Source organism: Zea mays, chromosome 5, assembly GCF_902167145.1.
Source record: "Zea mays cultivar B73 chromosome 5, Zm-B73-REFERENCE-NAM-5.0, whole genome shotgun sequence".
NCBI classification, from domain to species: domain Eukaryota; kingdom Viridiplantae; phylum Streptophyta; class Magnoliopsida; order Poales; family Poaceae; genus Zea; species Zea mays.
The window spans coordinates 88242723-88262154 of NC_050100.1; the positions used below are offsets into that span (position 1 = coordinate 88242723).

General features: G+C 48.5%; 1 protein-coding gene across 3 annotated transcripts in view; it reads left to right on the top strand.

Annotated features, from left to right (window-relative positions):
* Positions 1-786: 786 nt before the first annotated feature.
* LOC100280779 (succinate semialdehyde dehydrogenase) overlaps positions 787-19432 on the top strand; it is a 36379-nt gene continuing 17733 nt past the window's right edge. For 2 of the 3 annotated variants that reach the window (XM_008645356.3, XM_008645357.3), the window contains exons 1-11: positions 787-1024; positions 1167-1280; positions 1639-1738; positions 2660-2708; positions 6289-6376; positions 6468-6578; positions 7410-7472; positions 7566-7676; positions 10059-10124; positions 10229-10306; positions 12266-12343. In XM_008645356.3, coding sequence (XP_008643578.1) covers positions 941-1024; positions 1167-1280; positions 1639-1738; positions 2660-2708; positions 6289-6376; positions 6468-6578; positions 7410-7472; positions 7566-7676; positions 10059-10124; positions 10229-10306; positions 12266-12343 — 942 coding nt within the window. In that variant the 5' untranslated portion in view covers positions 787-940. Of the gene's footprint in view, positions 1025-1075; positions 1281-1638; positions 1739-2659; positions 2709-6288; positions 6377-6467; positions 6579-7409; positions 7473-7565; positions 7677-10058; positions 10125-10228; positions 10307-12265; positions 12344-19432 lie in introns of those variants that run through there. The other variant, NM_001153701.1, reaches the window with a different exon arrangement.

The window sequence follows — 19432 nt, forward strand, 5'->3', positions numbered from 1 at the left end:
TTCTTTTTTTCCCTTTCCCTGAGAGATAGTGCATGTGCAGTGCAGTGTGTAATTGCTAATCTGTCTGCCTGACAGACAAACTCTGCGTGGAGGACACACCAGTACTATCCATCCTATCGCTGTGTGTGCCTGGCCACGCTAGATGTCTGTACTCGCAGCGACAATCTACCCCAAATCGAGTTTAAGGAAACGGAAATTACATAGAGAGCCGCAGTTAAGAAAACTAGAAGGAAAAAAAAACAGTACTGTATCACTCCCAATGCACCGTCCCATGAGACACCTGCCAGCCTCCGACCATGTTCCTCGTCCTCATTAGATAACTAGACCCTAGACGCGGGGACTGTTTGGTTCAAATTTTGACACACTTGTCTAAGTTACCTAAAGTTAAACATTTAAATTCTACGCCACAAAAAAATAAATCAGTGACAAAGACAAAAAATATTAATTAATCAACCATCGTGGGGCTCGAACCCATGACCACAAGGTTAAAAGTCTTGCGCTGTACCAACTGAGCTAGACGTGCTTTGTGGTTTTAGAACAGAGCTCGGCGTCATAGATCTTGGCGCCGAGCTCGGTGCCACGTCGGCGCCACGACGTCCGGGTTGTGCCAGCGCAGCACGTACCTCGGCGCCATAGCCTATGGCGCCGAGCTGTGTTACCTCGGCGCCATAGGCTATGTCGCCGAGAAAAGGGTCTAAAAATGACATTAAAATTTTCTAGGGTCTAAACGTGAATTTTTTTTCCGAGGAAGGGTCAAAATGCAAAAAATTCGGCCGCCTGCGCCATAAACGAAGGCAAAGCGCTCCATAATTCTAGCAAGCACACGGGAAACGTCAAAAAAGTCACTCGCGACTCGCGAGTTGGAACTCTGGCGTCCGCCATCGGCCCATCGCCACTCGTCGTCTTCCTCGCTCGCACACCCGTCCCATCCAGTTTTTAAATGGCGACGGCGATGATGACTATGCGACGCGCGGCGGCGCTCGGCGCCCGACACATCCCGCCCGCCGCCGCCTTCTCCCGCCACGTACGCCCCCCTCACCTCATTAACCCACCCTTCTCTTCGCCGCTTCATACTACACCCCTCTGCCCTCGCACTCCGGCGCGTCACTGTGCGGTGCCTTCGTCCGCTTTGTTGGGTGCGGTTTTGATATAATTTGGGTCTGCAGATGAGTGCGGACGCGAGCGCCGCGATGGAGAAGATCCGCGCCGCGGGTCTGCTCAAGACGCAGGGGCTCATCGCCGGACAGTGGGTCGACGCATACGATGGCAAGACCATCGAGGTACCCGTCACTTTCCCGGATTAATCTCGCTTCGCGGGCATGTGCTCTTCCCGTTTCGTTGGAAATCACCTGGAATGCGGTGGGTTGGTTGGCTCCTCTCCTGTGGCGGATTGATGGTTGACTCTGCGATGATTGTGGATCGGTGCTGAGATTTTTAATTCGCATGCAGTTGTTGTTTATGTCGCTTTGCGCGTTGGCTATTGTAACATTGTGTTTAGGAGCTGGGTTTCGGGTGGAGTGTCGAGTTCATCTTCATGAATTCATGACTTGTATGGCCCTAGGTTGTCAACGCAGTGTTTCGATTGTGCCATTGTTGCTATTACTTGTTGATAGCTTAAACATCATTGATTTCCCGTAGGTGCAAAATCCAGCAACTGGTGAGGTCCTTGCAAACGTGTCCTTTATGGGCAGCAGAGAAACATCTGATGCTATTGCTTCTGCTCACAGTACATTCTATTGTAAGTCAAATGTTTCAGTGCATTCGATTTTTATGCCTTAGTACCAGGATTATATTATGTTCCAGAGCAGAACTCTTGCTGTAGTGTTATAAAATTCTAACAGGACAGTTACTTAAACAATGTAAATTAATATGTGGCTATTTCTGGAGATAATGTCCTGGCTTTGTGCTGAACGACATGAATAGTATTATCCTGTCTTTTATTTCAGTTATTGTTTCTACTGTAACTCAGATAAATCTGGTCTTGTAGGAAAATAAAGTGTTTTTGGTGTCGTATGTGGCCCAAGTCTCCATTCTCAACAATGTCCATATCTTGTTTATATCTCGGAAATTCTTAGATGTTCTGTTTCTTTAAAATACCTTAACTAATGGCAGCTTCATACGTCGAACTAGCATATAAACAAACTGCAACTGAATATCTATTGTAAAGTCTTCTTTTGATTCAAACACTTGTTTTATTTTAGAAAAACCACTAAAAACTGGAAGATGGGGACAGGGATGCCCTATATATATATCCCGATTTAAAAAATGCAACTTAAACAAATAGGAAAACTAAAAAGTCCATGCCACAAGTAAAATCTAGTTAAAGTAAGGTTAAAGCTGGGAAACTTTCTCTGTCCTTATCCGGATCACATTTGGTTAGTTTTTATGTACCTTTTAGGAATCATAACCACATTTTCCTATGAAATAATAGGTCTGCATGAGGTCAGTTTTTTGCAATTTTCGTTTCCCTCTATGGATACTCTTATACCAAAGCAAGAGTAATTAAAATGTAAACTTCAGTTCTTTGCAATTGCTATTTCCCTTTGGTTACTCTTATACCAAAGCAAGAGTAATTCATCTCTATATTTGTTTTTTTAATGTAGTTGGTTCTTATTTGTAACTCTCCACTTTGTATGTTCTAATCCTTTCCTTCTCGTAGCTTGGAGTAAACTCACTGCAAGTGAGAGAGGCAAGGCACTAAGAAAATGGTAGTTTCTATGGAAACAAGTGCTATGCGAAGTTCGTTTTTTTATGATTGAGTAAATTGCATCGTGGGTAATAAAATTGGTGTTGTGGGTGCAATCTAGTTACAAAACTTCAAAATGACACAAATTTATCAACGATATCATTTTAATGTGCAACTAGCCAGTTGCCCATGCTTTGCTACGGTTGTTATAAATAGGTATTGAGATATTTATTCAAATATAATTATTGTTTATTTCTAAACACTAAGGTACGTGTGGTCTTGTCAAGGGCCTTAGTAGGGTAGGTGGCCCTCGGCTACAGAGATCATAGCCGCGGTCCGTCGTCTTCTCCGGCGAGGTTATACCCCTCTGCCGTCGGCTTAGTTGAGAGAGAGAGATTAGGATAATGATCTTTTTTAATTCCAACTCAGGTCTGGTTACAGGAATATATATAGGCCCCTAGGCCTAACCGCATGGAGCTAACTGCTCCCTAATTCTAGGCATGCAAACAACCCTTAATTCTAGGCATGCAAACAAACTTATCTAGTTTCTATCCTTAATTCTAGGCATGCAAACAAACTTATCTAGTTTCTATCCTATCCACTAGAGCCGGCGATTGTTGCCTCCTAGGCGCGCTCACACGCACGTCGCACGTCGCATATCCCGGGCGCGCCGTTGCCTGACGTAGGGCCGACCATACATGACATCTCTCCCCTCCTCGAAGGCCAGCTCGTCCTCGAGCTCGAATGCTGGGTGTCGGGGGCGAAAGTCGTCGAAGTCCTCCCAGGTCGCCGACTCGGCCTGCTCGAGGCAGCCTTGGTGTCTCAACAAACTAACTGATAACCTTCCTAGATAATCTCAACTATTCTTGTAAATAATCTCAACTAATCTTCTAATCTTATCTCTAACTATCCTTATCTAATCCCCCTTGGAGGGCCCATGGTTGCTGCTGCCGCAACCCCTACGTGGGCCTCCTTAGGCCCTGACACTACACCCCTCCTGGACAAGCAGCTCGTCCTCGAGCTGCATCATGACGGGTGCTCAAAGATCGAGTCTACTTGACCCAAAACCAGACATCTAAAAGACAATCCTTTTACATCTCGGCTTATCTTATTATTCCGAATTTGAATTTTTTTTGTCCCCATAAGATAAGGCGGACACCCTTCGCGCATTGGACTTGCACGTGTGCAGCCACCTGGATCCCATGGACGTCATCTGGACGAAAGAGGAGCACATGGACGGGCACCTGGAATAGGTCGCAACAATAACCAGCGGATGCGCCCTCGTGGCGGCCGGTAGCGGAATGTGGTGGCGCTAAATAGTGCACCCTTGCCGATGACAAGGGGAGTGCCTTCCCTACCACCGTTGCCGTAGAGTTGAAGTTCGTCGCCCGCGAGACACGTACCATGCTCGCACTTGGAGATAGCGGCCCAGTGCTGCTGCTGATGGCCTTCCGACAGGGCGAGGTCGTGCCCCCGTGTGCCGAGGTCAACCGTCACCAAGGCTGCCTTGAGCATCTGTCGGCGCATCCCCCGCACTCTCCGTCGTGCAAGGAAGCCATGAGAAGCAGCTTGTATGGCCACAACCGCCGACGTCTGGAGCCGTGCGGACAATGCCTGCTGTTGCTGCTCATGTTGGTTGAGCGGCGGTAGGAGGCCGTCCGTGAAGAGCTGGACGCGCTGCACCTTCTCCAATGGACCGGTGCGGGTCAGCAGCGCCTGGAAGCGGTTTTGGTACTCCTCAATAGACCCCGTGCGCCGACATTCGGCGAGCTCGAAGAGTGGCGTGGAGCGGATAGGCGGCTCGAAACGCAGGTGGAGGAGATCTTTGAATCGGCTCCATCGAGGAGTGCACTCGTCCTCCTACAGCTGGATATACCAGAGCTGTGCCACGTCTTCAAGATGGTATGATGCCATCCAGACCTTCTCCTCCTCCATGACACGCTGCTGATGGAAGTAGGATTCGTAGCGATTGACGAAGATCAAGGGATCAGCCTTGCCATCGAAGCGGGGAAAGTCGATCTTCTGAAATTTGGGTGGCCGATCGTGGTGGTGCTGGCCGTCAGGAACGCCGCCCCCGACCGCTGATGATGACTTCTCCTTGTCGCGTTTTAGCACGATGACCTCGGACTGCAGCGTGGCGACGAAACCGGTGAGTTGCTCGTTCATCTTAGCGAGGTCGGCATTGGATGGTTCGGCCATGGGTGAACTAGAGGATGTGGCTGAGGGTGGGGAAGGTGGTGGGCTTTGTGGTGGCGCGGTTGGGTTGAGCGGAGCGGCGGCGGCGGACTCGGCGTCGGCGGAGGTGGATGAGTAGAATTGGCGTGACCGTGATACCAGGTTGTCAAGGGCCTTAGTGTCTAGGGTAGGTGGCCCTCGGCTACAGAGATCATAGCGGCCGTCCGTCGTCTTCTCCGGCGAGGTTATGCCCCTCTGCCGTCGACTTAGTTGAGTGAGAGAGGTTAGGATAATGATCTTTCTTAATTCCAACTCAGGTCTGGTTACAGGAATATATATAGGCCCCTAGGCCTAACCGCATGGAGCTAACTGCTCCCTAATTTTAGGCATGCAAACAACCTTAATTCTAGGCATGCAAACAACCCTTAATTCTAGGCATGCAAACAAACTTATCTAGTTTCTATCCTTAATTCTAGGTATGCAAACAAACTTATCTAGTTTCTATCCTATCCACTAGAGCTGGCGGTTGTTGCCTCCTGGGCGCACTCACGCGCACGCCGCACATCCCGGGCGCGCCGTTGCCTGACGTAGGGCTGACCGTACATGACAGGTCTGGTGGTTAGCCACAAATTTTTGGAGCAGGGGGTGTGGGATCGAGTGCACGTTCTGCACTATTTTTGCGTGGTGTGGTGGGCGGGCCCAGAGTGTCAGCGTGGAGGGTGAAGCCGTGGTAGCACCAGCTGGCCACATTAGGTTCTTAATAGAGTAGTATAGATTAGGTCATTAGATGCCATATAGGACATTGTAATCCATATGACATTCACAGGGCTAAAAGTATGTCAATAGATGGCCTAGGGTTCATTTACCCAACTGTGGTCTGCACATTTTAAGGAAAAGGGCAAATAAAATGTGCACCAATTAATTTTCAAAAAAGTGCACCAATTACACCACCTAAACTATTGATCTTGGTGTTGTATTTTTGCTTGTCTGATGGTATGTCTAGACGAGGACAAGTAGGTGGGGATGCATGCACATGTCTAGGAATGGCTGCATGGCTTGGTCCATGCCAGTAGGGTGGCACCTCAGCATTTGCTGTCTGATGGCAATGAAGCGGTGCAGCAATACAAGCCTGTGGATGATCAATGGCCACCTTAAACGCTTTCGAGTTAGCTGTGCATGTGTTTCCACACCATGTTGGTGTTCAGATATGTATATGGCCTTACTTGCCACAGGTTATGCAATCGTAAGCCAATTGAACCTTTAAAACAAGATTGCTGACTAGATTTTTTAATTTTCAAATCCTATGACTAGATTACACCCACCACACAAGTTTTGGTACCTATAACGTGCCTTAGTCTTTATGATTTGTATCAATTATTTCTGTATTATTGCTTGAATGTTTATTCTCACTAAGTATATTCATCAAGGTACGATCTAATTATTTCACACAAGGAAGAGCTTGCACTTCTCATGACACTGGAGCAGGGGAAACCTATGAAAGAAGCCCTTGGTGAGGTACTTGATTTATATCATCCACTGATGTTAGTTGATGGTTGTGATTTTGAGGTTCTTTTGGGGCCTGATTGGTTTGTACTTCTCTGTTCAGGTCAATTATGGTGCAAGTTTCATAGAATATTTTGCAGAGGAAGCAAAGCGCATATATGGTGATATAATTCCTCCAACTTTATCTGATCGTAGATTGTTGGTTCTGAAGCAGGCAATATGCTGATACCTTTTCCTTACTTTGTTGCTGATGACTCACTCTATTTCCGTTCATTTTATTAGCTTGATGTATATTTTGTTTATGATATTTCATCATCAGTTTATATTGAATTCTGGTTTGATGTACAGTTTAACTTGTGTACTCTACTAGTTTGGCTAGCTGATACATTGGTTTGACAGAGTGATCATCATAATCAGCACAAGAATAGAATAACATATTAATAAAAAATAATATTGATGGAATACAGTAGTTCTTTTTTATTGTACTCTGCTCTCCTGTATCAATTTATTGAATGTGCTCCTGCCAGTTCTTTTTATCTTTTTTTTTTAAATATAAAAAAGGATTTGCCACGGAGCCACATACTCGGTCTGGAGTTTGTGATGTCATATTCTAGAAGATAATATGCCCTTTTATGAAGGATATGTAGACATATCATCTCTTCCCAACTGGACTCGAAATGTTCTTTTGGTTAACTGCTTGCAACAGGGAAAAATAGTTTCACTTCAATACGATGTATTGGTAACTATGGATGTTGTTGAAAAATACATGGCTTTAGGATTTGCCCTTCTTAGTTTAGTAGGTCCATATGTGGAAAGAGTTAATTGTGAATGCAATTGCCACTTCCAAAGTAATATAGTTTGATTATTGTAGACATCTTTAGTGAACTGTGACTCCAAATTAGCAGTTCATTTTCTTGACCTTGTGTGCGGATTTCTGTACATTTGTTCTTTTTTATCTTTATTTTGAGTATTTATCACCATGTGCCATGTGAAGATTTATACATCGTGTAGCTCAATGTTTCTCTCTTTTTTTTTCGCACTGCAGCCTGTTGGGGTAGTTGGAGCTATTACACCATGGAATTTTCCATTAGCAATGATAACCCGAAAGGTCTCAATGCAGTACACTTCTCCATTGGTAAAGTTAAAAGAATTAAGTTGATAACTAAGGCAGTACATTTCGCATATATTTGGTTTTGGCCAGGTTGGACCAGCTTTGGCCTGTGGCTGCACTGTTGTTGTCAAGCCATCAGAGTTCACACCTCTGACATCATTAGCTGCAGCAGATCTTGCTCTTCAAGCTGGAATACCAGCGGTAATCATCTCGAGTTCTCTATCATTCCTGTCTAATTTTAGTATTTATTTTGTCAAAAGTTACTAATTATGAAGTACCCCTTATAATTTGGAATAGCAGAGACCAAATAAATTGGTGACATATCATGTAAAGTATGTAATTACACTGTGGGAAACCCTAACCCTAACTCAGGGTTGGGTGTTTGTATTAATAGACCAAGTTAGATGGGCCTGACCCATTACACAGGGGTGATACTGTAATTACAAGGGGTTAACCCCAGAACCCTAACGGGTACTCTAACACCCCCGCAGTCTCAACTCTATCCTATACATATGTTGAGACTGTGTCGAAAATCGGTGAATAACTCGACGGTAGCCCATTGGTGAAATGTCGGCGAACTGTAGCGTGGTGGGGACGCTAAGAACCCAAACGTCACTGGCAGCGACACGCTCGCGGACGAAGTGCAGGTTGATCTTCACGTGCTTCGTGCGCTGATGCTGCACGAGATTAGTAGAGAGGTATACCGCCCTGACGTTGTCGCACTAGACGGGGGTCGCGCGCTGAAGGGGGCTATGGAGCTCCTGGAGTAGCTAGCAAAGCCAGGATGCCTCTGCCATGCCGTTGGCTACAGCGTGGTACTCGACCTCTGTGCTGGAGCGGGAGACGACGGGCTGCCGCTTGGCGGCCCAGGAGATGAGGTTGGCGCCCAGGAACACGACATAACCGCAAGTGGGTCGGCACGTGTCGGGACAGCCAGCCTAGTCAGCGGCGGTGTAGATTACGAGCTCCGACGTCGGGGAGGGTCGGAGTAGAAGGCCATAGTCGAGGGAGCCGTAGAGATAACGCAGGATCCAATTGAGAGTGGTGAGATAGGGCTCCCGTGGGGTGTGCATATGCATGCACACCTGTTGGACGGTGTAGGCCATGACGGGTCTGGAGAAGGTCAGGTACGGGAGCGTGTCGATTAGGCTTCGGTAGGACTGGTGGTCCGTCGTTCTCAGAGAGCTTCGCCTGATTGTCGACAGGCGTGGAGCAGGGCTTGCAGTCGGACATGCCAGCCCGCTCCAGGATGTCGATGGCGTACTGGCGCATGTGGAGGAAGAGACCCTGAGGCCGACGCTCAGCAATGATGCCGAGTAAGTGGTGAAGAGGTCCTTCATCGCAGACTCCCGCTGAAGGGTGGCTATCGTGCGTTGTAGGTCAGCGGTGGATGTCGTGAGCACAATGTCGTTGACGTAGAGCAGGAGGTAGACGGTGTCGTCGCCGCGTCGGTAGATGAACAGGGACATGCCCGACTTGGCCTCGACGAAGTTGATGGAGGCCAAGTAGGAGGCGAAGCGACTGTACCATGCCCGCGGCGCCTGCTTGAGACCGTACATGGAGCGATTCAGCCGGTAGACCAGGTCTGGACGAGCGGCGTCGACGAAGCCGGTGGGTTGGCTGCAGTAGACAGTCTCTGTTAGACTGCCATGGAGGAAGGCATTCTTGACATTAATTTGATGGATCGCCCAGTCCCGGGAGAGGTCGAGGGAGAGGACGGCTCAAACGGTGGCGAACTTGATGACGCGGATGAAGGTCTCGTCATAGTCCACTTCGGGGCATTGGGTGAGAGGGCTCCGGAGAGAGGTTCGAGGCCGGCGATGAAGGGGGGGTATCCTCGGCGAGCGTGTCAGTGCGCCGGGGCGCTGTGCTCGCACCGGGGGTGAGCCAGAGAGCGTTGGAGGATTGGAGACCGAGCAGGGCGGCTTGGGAGGTGGCGCCGGCGACCTGGCGGCCTGCCTGCGTGGGGGCTAGCCAGGGGGCCGCTAGGCTCGCGTTGGGGGTGGTGGCGGCGGCAAGCTGGCCAGAGAGGGAGAGCTCGACCATGGAAGGGCCGGGGCAGGAGGAGCGCCGGGGCTGGGGACGAACCGACGGCTGGGGGGCGCCGCTGCTGGGGGCTGGGGAAGATCCGACGACTGGGAGCTGGCGGCTGTGGGGAAGGGAAGGGGAAAAGAAAAAAGAAACCTAACTCTATACCATGTGGAAAACCCTAACCTTAACTCAGGTTAGGTGTTTGTATTAATAGACCAAGTTAGATGGGTCTGTCCCATTACACAGAGTGAGACTGTAATTACAAGGGGCTAACGGGTACTCTAACATACATATTGAATCTAAATGCGCTACCATTGTTTTGAGGAGAAACTTATCACACCAAGTCGCCAAACTTGATGCAATTAATTATAGTTGCAATCTTATAAAATGTAGGGGGCAGGAATCGTATTTTGCAATGTGTTGATACTTGATACAAATCTTTACTTGAAAATGCAAAAATTGTTGTCCTCTATTAATTATCTGAAAGATTTTGTTCTGTGGGTGTTTCTTTGTCATCAATTTAACCTGTCTTGAACTTATTATATAATTCAGGGTGCACTAAATGTTGTGATGGGCAATGCTCCTGAGATAGGTGATGCATTACTGCAGAGTACACAGGTCTGTTTCCTCCCATCTTGTCTTGCATCTGTACTTTTCTTTGTCTTTATAATATGTCAAGTAGGAATACTAGTGGTTGACACTATAATATAACTTTTGATTAGGTCAGAAAGATTACGTTCACTGGATCAACAGCTGTTGGCAAAAAACTGATGGCTGAATCTGCAAATACTGTGAAAAAGGTGTAGTGAAGAGTTCCTTAACGAAAGTTTCTTATGCAATGTTTATAGCTCTCTTCCTGTAAAAAACATGATTATCACACATTGTGTAACTTTTATTCATGAAATCATACTATGACTATCCTTGTGTTTAATTAACCTGTAAGAAATCTGTGCAGAGAGTTTATACAAACAGTGATAATCATCCAATTACCACCAGGTTTTTTTCCAGACTAGCCCTGGTTACCCTTTCTTTTTTTGGGGTTGTTTTAGGTCCTGTATCCCGTTGAGTGTCTGCTTACTGTTTAATGTACTTGTACCAATCATCAAATCTTGAAAAAAGGGATAAATCCACTTTTAATCATAAGTCAACCGAGAAACACCAGCTTTCCCGAAGCCTTTTGGTGCCTGGTGGTGGTTTTGGGCCAGCTGGTGCTCAAATCATTCTTTCAGTTAACATACTAGATTCCTAATACTAATAGTGTTATGAAACAGAGTTCTAATTTCTTAATAAGAAAATTGCTATTTGACAGCTATTGCTATTGTTGCATACCAATAATGTGTTACTCTGATGTATTCTTCTTTTTGCACTATAGTTCATAACATATTAGGGCCTGTTTGGACAGGGAGGATCGCTCCAGGGCATGGTTTTTGAGGCGTCGCCTAGCCATCGTCTAGGCATTGAGACGTACCCCTGGAACCGCAGGACGCGACAGGTTTTAGTTATGCCATATCGCCTAGGTATCACCTAGAAAAGTCACACATCCAGGCTTAGCCCCAGGTCCACAGGACGCCGCAGGGCTGCAACGCCTCAAAAATCATGTTCTAGGAAACTATAATTTTTATTTTAAACTTGAACTTTTTTCTTGAAAAGCGCAGGAGAACTGTGCCCCATTTATATATTAGGAGGAAAGAAAAAAGGTCTAAGAAGACCCAAAATACAAGACACTCCTTACGGAGGCCAGAAGCAACCATACAGGTAGGGATTCATAACACACAAAAAACTAAAACAACCTAGCCGAAGCCCCTAAGAAGCAGAAGGGGCAGCCAGAAAGGAAAGACCTTTGACACCAGCAATCTGCCATTTTAGCATTTCCTCAACTACAAACTCAAGGAGAAGAGTGAGGTTGGGAGATATTCCATCGAAAACCACTCTATTCCGATGTTTCTAGATCATCGAGGCCCCAAGAGTGATGAGGGAGTTCAGTCCTCTCTTAGCCATTCCAGTAACAACAGCAGATGTCCTTTCCCACCAATCCAAGAAGGAAATAGCAGCCGACTGTGGGGCTAAGGAGTGCAGGCCCAACTTCCTTAGGGCTTGTTCGGTTATTCTCAATACACATGGATTGGATGAGATTGGAAAAAATTGAGAAGAAGTTTGACTTGTTTGGGATTAAAACCCATCCAATCCCACTCAATCCACATGGATTGAGAGCTAACCGAACAAGCCCTTAGAAGGTTATACCAGAAAACTCTTGTGAAGACACAAGACACCAACAGGTGGTTGATAGATTCAGGTTCCTGATCACATAGAGGACATCTGGTAGGATGATTCAATTCTCCTTATGCCAACCTGTCTGCAGGCCAACACCTACTCTGGGCCACTAGCCACATGAAGGATGCAATTCTCATTCCCTCTGTCCCAAAATGATGCAATTCTCATATTTTGAGGACAAATTATATGACAAAAAAATGATGCATGTACCCTTACACTTTTCATTATTCCGATGTGTTGGTTGGACCAAGGCAAATATGGCATCCATACTTTATTGCCATAATGTATCTACATATTATTATTTTTTGGGATAACATTTGAATGCTAGAATTGCATCCTTTTTTTTTGGATGGAGTATACCTAAATTTTTCACTCACTGGATAGTTTCATTTTTTTGAACATAGTCTTGTTTTGAAGGTTTGTATGCTCTGTCATTTCAGTCTGAGACCTTTTAATGATGATGCTCACAAAAAATAATTATTTTTTAGGTCTCTTTGGAACTTGGTGGGAATGCACCTTGCATTGTTTTTGATGATGCAGACATTGATGTTGCTGTTAAAGGCAGTGTAAGACTCACTTTTACATTTATCTTCTTTGTTTCTTTACTAGCATACAATTATATAAAATCATCTCAAGTTCCCTTGGTGAATGAGGGTGACATTATCTACCTGAGAATCTGTAAATAATCTCTTAAATAAATTGCCAAGATCTATTAGTTTCATTTCTTTGTGGTTTTAGTGTGCAAAATAGAAAAAATGCCACGATCTCTAAGTTGTCCAATTTAGGTCAATGAATGCATTAAGAATCTTTGGATTTCGAATTTGTTGTTTTCTGAGCAGCAAGTGAGATAAAAAAGGCACCCTTACTCCCTTAGTCTCGTGGGTCGTGTCCCAAGTCCTAATTTTTTTATTTTTTTTTGCAAAAAAATCAGTGAAATACGTATTCACGTCTCGTTAAGGGTCAATATCTACATGACACAGCTTTCTGCCTTGTATATTGCTTACTGCGTATGGTAGACGCTGTTTTATTTTTATCAATCGCTGCCTGCTCCAGGCAGAAAATTTTCCCATGGTATGTGTAGTGTTTATGTTCAGAGTAGACAGAATTGGTCAGCAGTAATTGTTAACCACTTGGAGGAGCGGATGACCTACCGATCTAAATGCTGAATATAAATAGAGCTTATAATAACTAGTATTTTCCCGAACACTAAATGGTAACAGTTAGCCACCTACTGTTTAGCCATTATTCGGGCTAAAGTCATTTAAATGGGCGAAACAGGTGTTTAAACGTAAATGGGATAAATGACTGATGAAATGGAGACAATGTACCACCACATAGCGTTTAAACCGACTAAACGGCCGTTTGGGCAACAAGTGTCTATACCTCATTAGTAAATAGTTACTACAACTTCCTCCGATTACATGTAAGTCCATCAGGTCTATTGTAACTCAACATTTTTAAATTTGAGCATAAATATCTAAAATTTATATAGATTGATCATTGATAACACAAGATCGAAAGTATTAGTTTCATTTTGAAAAATGTAATATATAACTCCTTTTATGTGAGATTATATACTTTTATACATATTTTTGGTCAAACTTTTAAAAAAGGCTTGACTTTAGGACAAACCTAGATGGACATTATATTTGTGATTAGAGGAATTACAATTCTTTAGCCCTGTTTACACTTGCATGAAAAGGGATGTGCATGTTTCGGAGAAAATTCCTTGCTTGCCATTGGCATAAACCTATATTCCCCATGCCAGCTAGAAAACATGATTCCTATAAATGCCATTGGCATAAATTTGTAATCCTTTCCATGCCAATGCCATGGTCATTGCATTAGTTTTGGAACATTCCAGATGCCGGTATTGCCCGTCAGCCATTCCCAAATCGTAGAGGTGGTCAACGACGAGCGAATCGGTGAATTGGCGCGGAAGGAAGTGGAGGAGATGGATCTCTCATCTGGGAAGTGGTGGTATGGGTTGTAGGCGTGTTGCCTATGTAGGCTGTTTGGTGCGTGGGCAGTCTGGGCTGCGTGGTCGCTGGCTGCACTCTGCTACTGCTTGGCTGCGAGTGAGCGTGGCAGCAGTTGTGGAGGGAAAGCATGATGTACACTCACCTTGGTTTCTCATCTAGGTATTGTATGGATGAACTCAATCCCTCCCAATCCGTATGGATTGGACCAGAAAATGACCAGATTTTCCACCTCAATCCCTTACAATACATATGGATTAAAGGGGTTTGCTATGTTTCCAAACAAGCTCCTAATGTGCACACATGGGTTCAGTTGTTTATGAAGGTAGATTAGAGAAAGTAGATTAAAGAGGTCACTATGGTTCATTGGTTTGTGATGCTAATCCAGATGTTGGATTATTGGATTACCTGGTCTAGGGCATAAAAGGGATCTTGTGCCCTACTAAGAGGAAGGACAAACATGTCATTTTGACATGTAAGTTAGCTAAGGCCCTGTTTGGTTCCTTTAATTACTAGACTTAACTTTAATGACTAAAGTTTAGTGACTAAAGTACCCCGTTTAGTTCCAGTGACTAAACCGGACTAAAGAGCATTAATTGCTATGAATAATGACTGTATTACCCCTATTAATTAGTGTGACAGAACCTCCCAAGTCATTAGGCCCACCTACAGTTGTCCTTGTCCAACGGACCTCAGACAACCCTGCAGGTGCACCTGATCACTTGACAAGTTCGGTATCTGAATTCCTTACCTTTCCCAAGAGCGTTTCACCCGTCACGCAGACATTACAATACATCGGAGGTACGAAAATGCGGAAGCAGTTACAATAACTTACTTTATTGAAAAGTAAGACATAGTTATATAGTTACAGACCAGAACAGAATATATGAGTGCAGAGTATTATTATTACATAACCTGGGAGGCAAAACCCCCTCCCGAATAAACAGTAAAAAGTTTTTTTTAACGGAGGACTTTTCCTCCCGCAGCTTTAGTCTTGATTCTGTTCTTTTGGTACCATCAATAATGCTGTTTTAGATCATGATACATGTCGGGGACCATAATTAGGGGTACCCCCAAGACTTCTAAATCTCAGCTGGTAACCTCCATCAGCACAAAGCTTCAAAGGCCTGATGGGCGCGATTCCGGTCAAGGCTCCGTCCACTCAAGAGACACGATCTCGCCACGCCCGAGCCCAGCCTCGGGCAAAGGCAGCCGACCCAGGAGGATTCACGTCTCGCCCGAGGGTCCCCTCAAGCAACGGACGCACCTTCGACTCGCCCGAGGCCCAACTCGGGCAGGCTTCGCGGAGAAGCAACCTTGGCCAGATCGCCACGCCAACCGACCGTATCACAGGAGCATTTAATGCAAGGATCGACTGACACCTTATCCTGACGCGCGCTCCTCAGTCGACAGGGCCGAAGTGACCGCAGTCACTTCGCCGCTCCACTGACCGAACTGACAGGAAAACAGCGTCGCCTGCCCTGCTCCGACTGCTGTGCCACTCGACAGAGTGAGGCTGACAACAGCTAAGTCTAGCCTCGGGCGCCATAGGAAGCTCCGCCTCGCCCGACCCCAGAGCTCGGGCTCAACCTCGACGCCGGACGACGGACTCTGCCTCGCCCGACCCCAGAGCTCGGGCTCAACCTCGACGCTGGACGACGGACTCCGCCTCGCCCGACCCCAGGGCTCGGACTCAGCCTCGACCTCGGAAGACGGACTACGCCTCGCCCGACCCCAGGGCTCGGGCTCAGCCTCGACCTCGGAAGACGGACTCCGCCTCGCCCGACCCTAGGGCTCGGACTCAGCCTCGACCTCGGACGACGGTCTCCGCCTCGCTCGACCCTCGGGCCCAGACTCGGCCTCGACCTCGGAGGAGCCTCCGCCTCTCCCGACCTCGGGCTCGGACCGACCACGTCACAAGGGGGGCCATCATTACCCTACCCCTAGCTAGCTCAGGCTACGGGGAACAAGACCGGCGTCCCATCTGGCTCGCCCCGGTAAACAAGTAATGATGGCACCCCGCGTGCTCCATGACGACGGCAGCTCTCAGCCCCTTACGGAAGCAAGGAGACGTCAGCAAGGATCCGACAGCCCCGACAGCTGTACTTCCACAGGGCTCAAGCACTCCTCCGACGGCCACGACATCACATGAACAGGGTGCCAAAACCTCTCCGACTGCCACGACGGCATGTACTTAGGGCTCTGGCTCCTCTCAGCTAGACACGTTAGCGCGTTGCTACACCCCCCATTGTACACCTGGGCCCTCTCCTTACATCTATAAAAGGAAGGTCCAGGGCTCTCGTACGGGAAGGTTGGCCGCGCGGGAGAACGGGCTGGCGGACAGTCTCTCTCTCTCTCCTTCGCGGACGCTTGTAACCCCCTACTGCAAGCGCACCCGACCTGGGCGCAGGACAACACGGAGGCCGTGGGTTTCCCCTTTGCTGTTTCTCCCCCCTTTGTGTTCCGTCTCGCGCCGACCCATCTGGGCTGGGACATGCGGCGACAATTTACTCGTTGGTCCAGGGACCCCCGGGGTCGAAACGCCGACAGTTGGCGCGCCAGGTAGGGGCCTGCTGCGTGTTGACGAACAGCTTCCCGTCAAGCTCCAGATGGGTAGTCTCCAGCAACCTCTCCAACCCGGGACGATGCTTCGTTTCGAGAGTCTTGAGTTCATGTCCCTCGACGGCAGCTACGACATGATACTCGTTCCTCCGCCGCACGACAACGACAATGACGGCCGTCAGCCCGCCCGCCGGCGGCGGAATCGACGACGTCTTCCCCACGTGACGGAAGAGCAACATCCGGGTCTGTCCCGTCACCTTCCCCGCCGACAGAGGAGGAGGCGGGGCAGGCATGGCCAAGCAGGAGACGACACCTCGTCGGCTGTCGAGCGAGTCGACGGCGCCGGCGCCCCAGCGGGGGACACGTCGGGCGTTGACCTCGCGTCTGAGACGAAGACGAGCGTCGTCTCCCCGCAACACGCCAACCCCAAGCAGACGGACGACGCTAGCACGCTCGCGAAGGACTTGCTGGGCGTCAGCCTCGTACCTGAGACAACGATGCAGTCCGTCCCCGACGCGGCTTCGTCACCGCCCGTCGATCGAGAGGTACCGTCCGTTTCCCATCCCATGCCTTTTAAATTCAGCTGCGACCCACCAAGCGACCCCGCTTCGGTGGACGCTTTCATAAAGGCATGTCCAAACCCTTCGGGGTATCATATGCGGTCACCCTGGGACCGGCTGACGGCCGTCTCGAACTACGGGCCTCTGGGTTCCGAGGAAGATGACGAGCCCGACTCTGGTTGGGATTTCTCCAGGCTCGATAACCCCAGTGCCATGCGGGACATCATGACCGCATGTGACTACTGCCTCTCCGATTGCTCCGATAGCGGCCACAGCCTCGACGACGAGGACTGTGGCCCAAGTCGCGAATGCTTCCACGTCGATCTAGGGGGTCTCGACGAAGGCAACCATCTTGGTATGCCGGAGGACGGCGATCCCCCTAGGCCTGCGCCTCGCGTTGACATCCTTCGGGAGCTAGCTGTGTTCCCAGTCCCTGCGGGGGGTCAGGACGCACAGCTCGAGCAAATCCGCGAGGTACAGGCCAGGCTCGACGAGGAAGCAGGACAACTTGTGCAGCTTCGGCAAAATATCGGGCAGGAGTGGGCAGGCCGAGCACCGGCCGGAGAAGCGCGTCATCTGGCCCAGGACGTCCAGCACCGCATCGCTGACGATGCCAGGGCGAGGCTACCCCCGGCTTCCAGTGGGGTCGGCCAGAACCTGGCTGCAGCAGCGATACTACTCCGAGCGATGCCGGAACCATCCACCACCGAGGGGCGACGTATCCAGGGAGAGCTCAAGAATCTCCTGGAAGATGCCGCGGTCCGATGGGCCGAAAGCTCTGCCTCCCGAAGGCAGGGGTACCCCCCGGAGCATCGCGCCGCGACTTCCCGGTTCATGCGGGAAGCCTTGGTCCACACCGGGCACACGCGGAACACAGCGCCTGTGGCCCCGGGTCGCCTCGGCAACGAGCACCACCGTCGCGACCGTCGAGCCCACCTCGACGAGAAGGTGCGCCGAGGCTACCACCCTAGGCGTGGGGGACGCTACGACAGCGGGGAGGATCCGAGCCCCTCGCCCGAACCACCCGGTGAGAGCACCTAGAGGGGGGGGGGTGAATAGGTGATCCTGTAGAACTTGAACTTAATACTACAAAAACTTGGTTAAGCGTTAGCACAGTATTGCCAAGTGGCTAGAGAAGAGTCTTAGCGAAACACAATAACCACAAGAGAATCAACAAAGGTAGACACAGTGGTTTATCCCGTGGTTCGGCCAAGTACAACACTTGCCTACTTCCACGTTGTGGCGTCCCAACGGACGAGGGTTGCAATCAACCCCTCTCAAGCGGTCCAAAGACCCACTTGAATACCACGGTGTTTGCTTTTCTTTTCTATATCCCGTTCGCGAGGAATCTCCACAACTTGGAGTCTCTCGCCCTTACAAAGATGTTCACAAAGAAGCACGGAGTAAGGGAGGGATTAGCAACTCACACAAGACAAAAAGATCACAGCAAATACGCACACACAAGACCCAGACTTAAGCTCAAAAGACTAGCACACTAGAACGAAGCTCAAATCACTAGAATGTCGAACAAGTGCGCAAGAATGGAGTGTGAGTGATCAAGAGTGCTCAAGGAATGCTTGGTATTCTCCTCCATGCGCCTAGGGGACCCTTTTATAGCCCCAAGGCAGCTAGGAGCCGTTGAGAGCAATCCGGGAAGGCAATTCTTGCCTTCTGTCGCCTGGCGCACCGGACAGTCCGGTGCACCACCGGACACTGTCCGGTGCGGATTTCCTTCCTTATTTGGCGAAGCCGACCGTTGGCAGCCTTGGAGCCGTTGGCGCACCGGACACTGTCCGGTGCACACCGGACAGTCCGGTGCCCCCTCCTGACCGTTGGCTCGGCCACGTGTCTCGCGCAGATCGCGCAGCCGACCGTTGGCCCGGCCGACCGTTGGCTCACCGGACAGTCCGGTGAATTATAGCCGTACGCCGTTAATTCCTTCCCGAGAGCAGCAAGTTCGCCTGAGCCAGCCTGGCACACCGGACACTGTCCGGTGCACCACCGGACAGTCCGGTGCACCACCGGACAGTCCGGTGCACCCAGACAGAGCTGGCTTTGGCTGAAACAAAGCTATCTCTTTCCAATTTGTTTTCTCCTGTTTCCAGCACTTAGACACAATACATTAGTCTCTAAAACAATGTACTAAGTCTGAGAAACATACCTTTATACTTGATTTGTACTTTGTCCACCATTTGACACTTAGGCACTTGTGTTGGACACTAAATCACCAAAACACTTAGAAATGGCCCAAGGGCACATTTCCCTTTCAATCTCCCCCTTTTTGGTGATTTATGCCAACACAACATAAAGCAAGTAGAACAAGTACAAAATCAATTCAAATAAGAACTCAAATTTGTTTTGAATCAAATTTGGCATATATGGATCATTCTTTGCCACCACTTGGTTTGTTTTTGCAAATCGACCTCAATTTCTTAACTCTAAGTCAAACACACTTGTAGAGATATAAAGAGAGTTGTTCCAATAGAAATTAATCACAGTATCAAAAACTCCCCCTATTTCCCATAATCCACCATTCTCCCCACAAGAGACTAAC